At 42.2% G+C, this 13,061-nt stretch overlaps 1 protein-coding gene across 1 annotated transcript; it reads left to right on the forward strand.

The window, feature by feature from the left end:
• Positions 1 to 5,767: 5,767 nt before the first annotated feature.
• Positions 5,768 to 11,347, forward strand: LOC125777677 (uncharacterized). The gene has a single exon (XM_049452808.1). The coding sequence runs from the start codon at positions 5,768 to 5,770 to the stop codon at positions 11,345 to 11,347; it is 5,580 nt and encodes a 1,859-aa protein (XP_049308765.1).
• Positions 11,348 to 13,061: the final 1,714 nt, after the last annotated feature.

Below are 13,061 nucleotides of genomic sequence, written 5' to 3' on the forward strand. Positions count from 1 at the left end.
ATACGTGACAACTAGTTCACCATCAGTAAATTTGAAAACTTTGGCAACTTACATACTGAAAGTTTATGTACCGATGTACTTTAACATTAAGTTCTACAACTTAGTTGTATACGGCAGTCTCTTGTTATTTAAATTTATACAGTCCACGCGATATTTACCACCAACGCTGCGAGAAATTGTTAACACTGTAATCCAAAATAATTCATACTTCGCTCATCCTGAAAATATCTTACTGGCAATGCTTTATGATAAGAGAAAAGATGTTCACGAAAGAGCCATAAAAAAGATACTACATTATCGCGATAAAGTTTGTGATCCGACTAATCCAAGGGCTTATGATAAAAAGCACGCAATAAATTTTGAATGCTCAGACTACTTTGATCTGGTTGACCTAGATGATGGCAGTGTTTTTTCTGAGCCTCCATTCTCAGCAAACATTCCATACGAACACTTGGTTGCAGTTTATTGAGTCTGATGATCCCCCGCTTCCTGACCCAGGGATTCCTTCTCATACCCAAGCAACTGAGCATTGTGTACAGCTTCTGACAAGAGTTTCCCGACTCACTATTGCAAAGAATAGAGACCATATCATGGCCGTAACTATAGAAAGTCGTACTACAACACCACGTATGGAATCCAAAAAAGACTTTAAAACCTAAAAAACTAAAATTAAAACAAAAACTTTTAATTTTTTGAAAACTTAATTACAATAATAAAATTTTATTTATTTTCAATCCACCGTATTTTCCACAATTTTTGAATTTTTTAAAACAATATGGGAATATCTATACGCTGCATACATACAAGCACAAACTTTCGTTATAATTGAAGAAACCAAGCACAATTTTCCGGATCGCTTCTTTTGAAAGTATAGGTTTTTGACTACAATTTAATAAGTATGACCTCGAAATCTAAAGTCGATCTGCGCGAACGGGGAATTAATTTCAGACCCATGATTTCTTGGCAAAACTTTCTTAGAATTTTCTGTAGTTTTCGGTTTTGCTAGCCGCTTTGTTGGTTTTTTCCACCCATACAAATCGACCCGGCCTAATGTTCATACCCAAAGTAGGAAGGAAGGACTATTCCTTGGCTAAATCTTTCAGGCCAATTAGTCTAACCTCCATCCAACTAAAGACTTTGGAAAAGATCATAGACCATGATATAAGGTCAAAGGCGCTGAAGACTGCACCCTGCATGCTGCTCAGCATGCATACAGAGAGAGAAAATCCACCAGTACGGCTCTGTACCAGCTGACCTCTGAGATAGAGAGTTCACTGGAGAAAGGGGAGGTGATGATATGAGCCTTCTTAAACATCGAAGATGCCTTTGACAACACATCTCACAGGAGTGTAGCCTGGGCGCTGGAGAGAAGGAATGTGGCAGCACCGGTGCGTGGATGGATAGAGACCGTGCTGCGCACCAGGATCGCCGAGACCACAGTAGGTGGTACAAAGATTCGTCTGGGCGCAACAAGAGGCTGCCCACAGGGGGGTGTGATATCACCACTGCTATGGAGCCTTGTCGTGGACGAACTGTTAGCACTGCTAACTGACAATGGGATCCGCTGCCAAGGGTATGCGGACGACATTGTGATTATAGCAAGAGGCAAAGTTGAGGATACTCTCTGTGACCTAGTGCAACGAGGTCTAAATCTGGCAAAGGGGTGGTGCAGGGGAGTTGAATTAAATATCAACCCCTCAAAGACGACCGTAGTCCCTTTTACGAGGCGCAGGTCCCTACCCGGCCTCAGGAATCTCACACTTGGGGGCAGAGAGATCGGAGTGACTAGCAAGGATAAATACCTTGGTCTTACGCTGGATTCTACACTGCGGTGGAAGCAGCATGTGAACCAAACGTTAGTCAAAGCAACAAAAGCATTAATGGTGTGCAAACGGCTAGCGGGAAAATCCTGGGTCTGTAAGCCAAGGATCGTTAGGTGGTTGTACACCATGATTGTGCGACCTACAATTACATACGGGGCGGTGTCCTGGGCCTCCATAGCGTCGCAGGCTTCGGTTGTAACCCAATTATCGAAGCTTTAGCGGCTAGCATGTGTATGCATGACGGGTGCTATGCGAACCTGCCGACGGCAGCTCTGGAGATCCTGCTGGAACTCACACCGCTTCATGTAGTGATAGGTCAAATAGCCAAGCACTTACTTCTGCAGATAACAGAAGAGGGATGTGGCAAAGGCAAGGTAATCTCGTCCCGAGGATGGAGATGATAAGTGGCAACATTCCAATTGCGCTCCTCCCGAAGGACGGTATTACCAAAACAATTAACTTCACGAAGAAGTTTAAGGTTACCCTCGGTAGCAAGAGTGAGTGGAACGACCCCACTCTTGAGAAAATGCTAAGGGATAGCACATTAAAGTGGTACACCGACGGTTCGAAAACGTCGGAAGGAATCGGTGCAGGTATCGCAGGTCCACGTACCAAGCTCTCCATACCGATGGGAAGCTTTCCGAGCATTTTTCAGGCCGAAGTCTTGACCATAAGTCGGTGTATAGAGTAAACCTCCACAGCAACTATCGAAATGAGCGAATAGCTATACTTAGCGATAGTCAAGCGGCACTAAAAGCGATCTCCTCTTACGAGATCAAATCGCTACAGTGCAGGAGTGTAGAGAACGGCTGAGCAACCTAGCTGAAAAGAACCAGGTGCACCTGATCCGGGTGCCTGGTCACAGGGGTATAGCCGGCAACGAACTGGCTGACGAGCTTGTCCGCTCTGCAGCCTCCACCAATATGGTTGGGCCCGAACCGTTCACTGGCGTGGGTCCCCATATTGTGAAGGAGCTGCTCCGCAAGGAAGAAAGAGTGTGCAGGGAAAGGCATTGGCAGCGAGCGCATGATATGCGACACGCCTAGTTGGGGAGTATAACCAGAAGAGATTCAAATCGATAATAAACCTCCCAAGGGACAAACTTAGGCTTCTGGACGTATTTTACACCGGTCACTGCAAGTTGAAAAGGCATTTATCTAACATGGGCCTATCATCTTGCGCTAACTGTCGGTTTTACGACAGGGAGCCTAAAACCCCGGAGCACCTACTAATCGACTGCATCGCAGTCTGTAGGCGCAGGTCGAAGACCCTTGGATCCATGTTTCCGGATACGGATCACATCGCCTCGCTAGCACCCAGCAGGATATTGGACTTCATCAATATGCTGGGGCTAAGTGAGTCCTTATGAGTTAGGAGAGGGCACAATAGATCGCGGTGCATTCCTCAATTATTTATCAATTCTATTCTATTCTATAAAAGCGTTGTTAGTTTGTTCAGAGATTAATCCGTTGCTTTGGGCAACCATATCAAATTGAAGATATCTTATTAAATAAAAAACCCACACAAGAACTTCATCCCGTTCCGTCAAATGGGCAGATTCTTGCAGAGAAAACAATTCGAACAAAATTTCACATCGATTGAAAATCTCAAAAACTGAGGGACTAGTTCGCGTATACAAGTATACTCGTAACATACGCTCACACCGACGCAAACTGGTCTGTTTCATAGGCCAAAAATAAAAGTTTGAAATTTATCCCTGTTTGTATCAAGGCTATTTCTTAAAACACCAGTAAAACTAACGGTAGATACATTTTTGCTCTATCCCATTCGTAGGGGCCACGAAAAGCGAGAGAATTGAGACAATAGAAACACGGGGACTGTACAGTGAAAATAGCTTAAAAATTATCTGTTATAATAAATTAAATTGCAATATAAAATCGTGTTCAATCCCCATAAATGGAAATGAGTATTGATAATAGAGGTATACATTATATAACAAAGTGGTTTATATGTAATAATAAGTATGTTGTTTAATTATTTTAAAACAATTGTTTAATAAGTGCCCTTTTGGATGGTATGTTTTTCTTCATACATCGATTTAAGGTATACAAAAAGTTGTGATCCCTGTCTCGCCCTCAAATGAATCAAGTTTGTTTATATAAGCTAATGTTTTCTAAGTCTATGCTTTTGATTTCAGCTGCAACTTTTTGCAACTTTCTTTGTTCTTCATGTTTTTCTACCAGGCATGCCATTTTTGTGTGTTATTTTTTATAATTTTTTGTATTTACGTGTAGGTAAATATTTTGTTATTTTTATGTTTTTTTTCATCATACATATAATACAAATTATTCAAATGTAAAGTTTAATTCAAAATTACTTTATTTGCCGTCATCTCGGCTTAGTTGTCAAGTATAAAGTGAAACTTATAATTATCCCTAACTTAGCTCAAGCCACCAACCCGCTTCGCGTTGTGGCTCCTCTGCTGACGTTTTGCTGACCTTGCGCCTCGTGCATGGTGTTAGTTTACTTTGATGTCTGGCCTATGTTCTCACGCAAAATGTGCTAACTTAGCGACATGTGCAGAGTGGTAGGCTCTTATTACGACGGGAATTAGGGTGTGTCGTTTTCTCGCGATAACTCCTCCCCTTCTAAATGGGGAACGTCCTCGGTCCTCAAAGAAGCGGTTTTAATTGCAGTTTCAACGGACCTATAATGAATTGATCGCTGCAGGTGATTGATCCTTTGAACATTCTCTAGATTCACATGGTGAAGATAAGAAGCGCTTAATATTTCTGTATGCTGCGTCAAGTTTTTTGTAGAAGCCCATGGAGTTTCAGGTTTTAGAGGCAACGTAGAATTTTCGTTATAAAAAGTCGTACCATTAATCTTTACGTTGTTTTTGAAGACCACGAAGTATGTTCCGTTAGGGTCCTCATTATTTTCCTCGATGACAGCCAATTGGTCATTGATGACAACAATGCCGTCACTTATCGGTGAAATTGGTGTGAGGTTGTTAAATGTTGTACTGCAATTAGCGGTGTTGCGAGTCAGTAGCTGCAGAGCGCATGATGTAGTCGGAGATGGTAAGCAAAACGTTGGTGTTGTGTCGCTGCAGTTCTTTACGGCTACGGTATGGTTATAACACTTGGCTAAAATGGATTCTTCAAGGTGCAGGATTTGGTGGCCATGAGCTACTGGTAAAATAGTAATTTTCTTACATCTAAACATAGGAATCGGATATCTTATTAAAAAGTAAATTATGTTATTATACTGTAATATCTTAATTCTAGCTACTGCCATAACATCGGCCACGGTAAGGTCAGTGAAGTGCTCGTCTCCTGTTATGAAATTTATTTCCTTACTGTCTAAGAGAATGGGACTTAAGACCCCAATTTTGGCGAAAGTGACAGCTGTTATAATGTTATTTAATTCCGTAATAATTGCTCTGTTTCTAGCCAGAAGTATGTCATAAAGGTGACCAGAGTTTATTTCTCTTTCTTTTGTTAATTTCAGGATTTTATTTACTGTAATGGTAAGGTTATTGTTAGCGCGCAACAACCCTAATTTTAAAAAATGTTTAAACTTAAAGAATGTACATTAAAATACAACTCTAAGGATTTATTGAATTTTGATTGTACATTAAAATGCAACCATGTAGATGTATGTCCCGCTATTTGTCTGTGCTAGCTCAACTGCGGCTTACCCTTTTGCGTTGGCTCATTCTCTTTTGATTCGCTGGCGGAGTGGTACATACACCTACAAGGAGCACAATTATTTTAGCGAAGTATTGAACGGTCGAAATATTGAATTAAAATAAAATACAAATCGGCTTAAAATAAGTGTTTTACTTTGCCACCCGCCAACATTCTAAAATAATTGTGGTATTAGCGATCAAATATTCGTGATATTTGTCACTTAATACAATTGTGGAAATTCGCGCTTAAAATTAATTTGCATTGCGGAGTGCCATTTGCTAAGCCGTTATGCCTGACTTGCGGAACTTAGATGGTGCCGTTATTGATGATAGCGTGATCCCGTTTACCGGTGCGCATACCAACTACGTGGAAGCACCTCTTAATGTGGATAACGCAATAACTGGGACACAGTCTTCAATACAAAGTAGTATGTCAAATATAAATACGACACAAATTAATTTTTCACCAATTTTTTCCACAAATGTTGCTGCGACTACAACGATCACATCTGCTCAATATTCATCGCATGGTTTATATCGAATTTCGTCACATTCTTTGCTGCCTTTTGGGTTCGGAGGCGTGGACATGGCTATGAATCAACCAACAGCATATGCGGGCTTGCCTAAGGAACATAACCACGTGGGGCTCTATAACAAACTGCCTCCAGTTGTAGGTGGACCCCAAATGAACTCTACATTTGCTCATTCATCCGCTTGCGTGTTTGGTCAGAGCCAGCACGTACCAATGAGTTCAGTTTATACGTCCACTTATGGAGGAAGCGTCTTTCAGAACGCGCAACTACCTTGCGTCACATCTTTGGGTAATGGAGATGGGTGCAGTGCTGCCGCCCAATATAACCCCTTCTCTCCTGCACGCAACTATTTCGGGCAACCACAGGGAGGTTTTGCGCCCGTCAACGATAGTACATGGAGGCAGGTTCAGAATAGTTCAGACGTGAGTTTAAACCCATCACATATAGCGTCTAGACAGGCGATAAGCAAAGATTTGCCACCTTTCTCCGGGAGGCCAGAAGAATGGCCATTGTTTATAACAAACTATGAACAATCAACAGTACGCTGCGGGTTTTCTGAACAAGAAAACTTAATACGATTACAAAAATCACTGCGCGGTGCCGCTCTTGAAGCTGTTCGAGGAAAATTGATGATGCCATCTACAGTTCATCTAGCCATCGAAACTCTTCGTATGCTTTTCGGGAGGCCAGACGTTATACATAACACCCTACAACGGAAATTGAGACAGATACCAGCAGTGAGGACCGATCGACTGAATACCCTTATCGATCTCGCGTTGGGTGTACAAAATTATAGAGCAACCATGCAAGCATTAGGTCTGAACGACTATCTCAACGACCCTATGCTAATCAATGAGTTGCTGAGTAAACTTCCTGGAGATATGAAATTAGACTGGGGTCGTCGTCGAATGACCATCTCAAGGGTAGATGTCGTGGCCTTTGATGAATGGTTATTTGCGCTGGCTTCATGTGCAAGCCAGGTAACGCCACTTAACGAAACCAACGGTAACGCTGCGGAAGAAAAGGTGTTAGGAAAGAGCAATAGGCAAAGAGTTTTCGTGCACGACGAAATCCCAAAGGAGCTTAGCCCCACCAAAACGCGTAATGAGGAAACTAAACATTCCATAGCTTGTTCTCTGTGCGGCAAAGAGCACAATCTTGCCGATTGTCCAAACTTCCTAGCAAAGAGCCGAAATGAACGTTGGCAGTTAATCAAGGACAAAAGGCTATGCATTCGATGCTTTAAGTCCCACATGGTTAGACGCTGCACCTCTAAGCAAGTTTGCGGGGTAGATGGATGTAGAATGGTGCACAACCCACTACTACATAGCCAAAATGCTGCAGCTAAGACTAGTCGGGTAAATACAATCCTAGTTCATCAACGTAAGTTTAGGAGAGCCATTTTTCGCTACATTCCGGTGATATTGTATGGTCCTAAAGCCACGGTGGAGATATTTGCGTTAATTGATGAGGGAGCATCTTGCACGTTGATGGACAGTAAATTGGCTGAGCAGCTAGGTCTCGACGGCCCTGGTGAAGACTTGTGCTTGAGATGGACGGGCGACATAACACAGCAGGAGGTAAACTCAAAGGTTTTAAACTGTGAAATATCTGCAAGAGAGAAAAATTCTAGGCGATATCGTATGCACAATATTCGAACAATCACTGACCTTGAGTTACCGCAACAAACTCTCAACGCAGACACTTTAAATGAGCACAAACACCTGAAGTCATTGCCTATTCTACCATACACCGACTGCAAAGCGCGATTATTAATAGGATTGGACAACACGGCTAAACTTTGCGTACCTGTGGAGGTGAGTCAAGCTGAAGGTGATGATCTAATAGCTGCGCGTTGTAAAATAGGTTGGTCAGTATATGGTCAGGATAAGTCGGCATATCAGCCAGACGAAAATCTGCTCCACGTTTGCACCTGTACTAAATATGATCAGCTTGATAACTTAATGAAAGCCTATTTCTCTATCGATTCGGTGGGTATCAATCCTGTTCTCAAACCCCTTAGATCAAGGGCAGACGAGCGTGCTTACCACATAATGGAGAAAACAGTTTTGTATGATGCCAGTGTTAAGAAATGGGAAACGGGCCTCTTGTGGAAATATGACCACATTGACTTGCCCGACTCCTATCGAATGGCATATAATCGTCTCCAATGTCTGGAAAAGAAGATGGAAAAGAGCCCCGATCTGAAGCAATATCTTGTTGGGAAGTTAAATGACTATCTCGAAAAGGGTTACATAAGAAAACTAAAAGTCGAGGAAATATCGAAAGGAGGCAAATCTTGGTTTATTCCAATATTCACAATTGAGAACGTTATCAAAAATAAATTGAGAATCGTGTGGGATGCAGCAGCTAAGGTGAGTGGCACCAGTCTGAACGACGTATTATTGAAAGGACCCGATCTTCTAAGATCGTTGGTAGGTGTCCTATTGAGATTTCGTGAACGACCAGTGGCCATCTGTGGAGATATTCGTGAAATGTTTCACCAAATTAGGGTGAGAGCGGAAGATCAGGTAGCACAGCAGTTCCTGTGGCGAAACGGCGATAGTAGCAGACATCCCGATGTATTCGCTATGACCGTTATGACGTTTGGGGCATCGTGTTCCCCATCTTTGGCAAACTACATAAAAGATAAGAACGCTCTACGTTTCCAGAAGACACTACCAAATGCTGTGGCAACAATTGTCGAAAATACGTTTGTGGACGATTGGTTGCATAGTATGGATGATGAGGAAGAAATGATTCGACTAGCTACTGACGTCCGCTTCATCCATTGTGAAGGTGGGTTCGAGATGCGAAACTGGTTGTCGAATTCTAAACGAGTTCTGCAAGCGCTCTCAAGTAAGCATGAACCCGCGAATAAATGCTTCATAGAGCCAGGATCAGAACTTCAAAAGGTTCTTGGTATGTGGTGGTTACCAACCAGTGACGAACTAACCTTTGTTCACAGGTTCAAACCGGATATCTTCAATGAATCCACTTTTCCAACGAAACGACAAATGCTTCGAGTAATGATGACTATATTCGACCCTTTGGGTCTTTTGGGGTTTATTGTAATTAAAGCAAAGATGATATTACAAGATGTGTGGCGATCGGGCGTAACTTGGGATGAGCCTGTACATGATAAAGAACGTTCCGCTTGGTGGCAGTGGCTGCGAAAGCTACGCTGTATTGATAAAATCCGTATTCCAAGGTGCTACACTTTCGCAAATCGCAGCAGCGATAACCAACTTCATATCTTCGTTGATGCTAGCATATCAGCATATGCTGCTGTGGCCTTTCTTCGTTCAAGTATGGGCGACAAAGTTCATTGCTGTCTCGTTGCCTCCAAGACACGAGTTGCTCCGTTGAAGCCACTCTCAGTGCCGAGACTTGAGTTGATGGCAGCCATCTTAGGACTTCGTCTAGCTAAGTTCATAAGAAAGGAACTCTCCATACAAATTAACCGCCGGATCTTCTGGTGCGATTCGAAGGATGTCCTATATTGGATTAGGTCTGACGCCAGAAAATTCAACCAGTTTGTAGCTGTGCGAATTGGCGAAATTCTAGAGGATTCACAAATCAACGAGTGGCGGTGGGTACCAACGAAGGATAACGTAGCTGACGATGGTACAAAATGGTACAATAATATGGAATTAAACAGCTCTGGGAGATGGCTTACGGGCCCTGAATTTCTAAGTCTATCAGAAACTCTCTGGCCAACATCCGAATTCAAAGAGCCACAAGCCGTAGCAGAAACTATACAGCACGTAACAATTGATTCTTCGAAAGATATTGGTGATACGCAACCAGATCCTACAAGGTTTAGTAAGTGGGAAAAATTGCGCGCTGTACAGATGTGTGTTCTTCGTTTTCTCCGTTTGACTATGAAGAACACCGCTAGAAATCCAGTTACTCAAACAATTATTTCCGATAGCACCTGTACAAGTGCAGAACTACTTCTCTTCCGCAAGTGCCAGGAAGAATGCTATGGCGCAGAGTTTGATCAAATAAAAAAAGGCGCGGTAAGTCGAAAAAGCTCAATCTACAAATTTTCTGCATTTATAGACAAGCTGGGACTGCTACGCGTAAAGGGTCGGATCGAAGAAGCAAGAGGAGTGACAACAGATCTCAAACAACCGATTATACTTCCCCGTAACAATATTGTTACTCATTTGGTCACAGATTTCTATCATAGAAAGTTCCATCACCACCACAACGAGATAGTGGTAAATGAGATGCGCCAGCGATTCTGCATTAATGGTCTACGAGCTTTGGTGCGGATGATATCAAAAGTATGTCAACAATGTCGTAATCGGAGAGCCACACCGAATCCACCAGAAATGGGAAAGTTACCACCAGAGCGTCTCGCGTCATTCACTGATCCTTTCGCTTATACAGGAGAGGTCTATTTCGGACCCTTCGACGTGACGATTGGCAGAAGGCATGAGAAGCGTTGGGGAGTTGTTTTTACCTGCATGACTATACGTGCCGTACATATTGAGATTTCTTCATCGCTATCTACTGACTCATTCCTCCTTGTTCTGAAATTGTTTATATCACGACGAGGAGTTCCTCGTCGAATCTTCTCTGACAACGGCACTAATTTCAGAGGCGCTAGTCGCATTCTAGCAGATGAAATCGAGAAAATATCATCTGGCACACTAATAGAAAAATACCCCGAAATTGAGTGGACTTTCATACCACCAGCATCACCACATATGGGCGGAGTGTGGGAGCGCATGGTACGATCTATAAAGTCAGTATTGATGGACATATTATCAAAAGAAGGTCTACGAGAGGAAGTGCTGAGAGCAACTTTAGCCGACGTCGAAAATATTATTAACATGCGCCCTCTTACCTACGTTCCACTGGAATCATACGATAGCGAAGCATTAACGCCAAACCATTTCCTTCTGGGAAATTCAAGTGGCATAAGAGAGAAGGGTGATTGCGATGTTACCAATCCGTCGCTGCTAAATAAGAAATTTCGCACATCTGGTGAGTTGGCTGATCGATTTTGGAAGCGATGGATTCGCGAGTACTTGCCAGGCCTGACAAGACGGGCAAAATGGTTCGAAAAAACCCCAGAACCCATCGCTCCCAAAGACGTCGTAATAATTGTTGATGAAAACATGAAAAGGAACACTTGGACAAAGGGAATAGTTATGGATGTCATAAAGGGCAGCGACGGACAAATAAGAAGCGCCGTAATCAAAACTTCCAACGGCTTAATAACACGGCCAGTAGTGAAACTTGCGCGCCTAGATCTGAAAGTGAACCCCACGTCAGAGCATGGAGATCACGGAGGGGGGAATGTTAGCGCGCAACAACCCTAATTTTAAAAAATGTTTAAACTTAAAGAATGTACATTAAAATACAACTCTAAGGATTTATTGAATTTTGATTGTACATTAAAATGCAACCATGTAGATGTATGTCCCGCTATTTGTCTGTGCTAGCTCAACTGCGGCTTACCCTTTTGCGTTGGCTCATTCTCTTTTGATTCGCTGGCGGAGTGGTACATACACCTACAAGGAGCACAATTATTTTAGCGAAGTATTGAACGGTCGAAATATTGAATTAAAATAAAATACAAATCGGCTTAAAATAAGTGTTTTACTTTGCCACCCGCCTACAGTTATTGATTTCTTTCTGTACTTGAGTGTTTATGGTAAACTGTCTGTCTTGCGAGTTAATTAGCTGTTCTTCTGTGTTCATTAATCTATTGAAGTCGTCATGGTCAGGAGTTCCGGTAATGTATTTCAGGACTGTCTCTAGGGCATTCAGGCTTCTCGCCTGTCTGTGGTGAGCGTTTATCATTTGTATCAGTCGACTTATCTGGTTTATGTCCGCGTCTAGTAACTTCCTCATATGTGACTGAGGAAAGTGGTCTGTGGCATTAATTGTCTCGTCTCTCAATAATTCGTAAAGTGTCAAGTTGGTAACATGCTTGATGTGTCCTGAATTCTCCCAAATTACAAGGTCCTCACCGACCACCGGAATGTACCTTGCATTGGTATAGTCGATTAACCTTCCTGTCGTTGCCGATATTGATATGGCCAAAGTTATGAAAATCCTAAAAACTTTTTGTTAATTGTTTATCATTAGAAACACCTAGGGTTCTAGATTAAGTTTAACGAAGGTTGTCCTTATGGACCCCTTTTATTAAAACTGTTGTACCCAAGTCCTTTTCCACCTCTTCCTCAGTATAAAGAGGCGTAAGCTTATTGCCAATCGTAGCTAAAAGGACAATTTCCTCAATATCATCAAGATTTTTGTCAAGTTTAAGGCATCGTGCTATTTCCATTAGTGTGTTATGGAATCGCTTCACCTGACCATTTGATGTACTATGTAGTGGTGGAGCATTCGCAATGTCGATATTGAAGTGATTCTTTAATGTAGCTTTGATGCTGTGTGAATTCACCGACTTCTCATTGTCGCAATAAACTATTCGAGTACCGAAAAACATGTTGAGTAACTGAAGGAGCTGTGGTTTGACATCTACTATCGTTCTTGATTTCAACGACTGTACTATCGCAATTTTTGAAAACTTGTCGATGCACGTCAAGAAGAACTTGGACCCGGTAGAAAATATGTCGATGTGAAGAATTTCTCCACAATATGTTGGTATGGGCGTTTGAGCAATAAGCTGCTTCTTTGGGTGCCGATCATACTTCGCCCGCGAGCAAGTTCGACAATTTCTCACAAATTTTTTAACTTTTTTCTCCATTTTTGGAAAGAAATAATCCTCTAGAATTTGTTTTGTGTTCTCCTGCGCTGCTCGAAGCGCTCTGTTATGTTCAGCAGCGATAATTTCCTGCTGCTCATTCGGATTCGTAATGTCATTAACGAATTTCTCCGTATGTCTGAATTTAACTGTTGGAAACATTTCGACCAGTTCGTGTTGAAACTGTGCAAGTGCATGCAGATCGCAGTGTATTGCGTTTACTGCTGTTGTGTTTACGGCCTCCTGTAAAAGTTTTAATAAATCCTTTTTTTCTCGGTAAGAAATGATATGCCTTGTCTTTTTTCCCAAAATTATAAAAGTTT

This window comes from Bactrocera dorsalis, chromosome 1 (assembly GCF_023373825.1).
Source record: "Bactrocera dorsalis isolate Fly_Bdor chromosome 1, ASM2337382v1, whole genome shotgun sequence".
In the NCBI taxonomy this organism is placed as follows: Eukaryota; Metazoa; Arthropoda; class Insecta; order Diptera; family Tephritidae; genus Bactrocera; species Bactrocera dorsalis.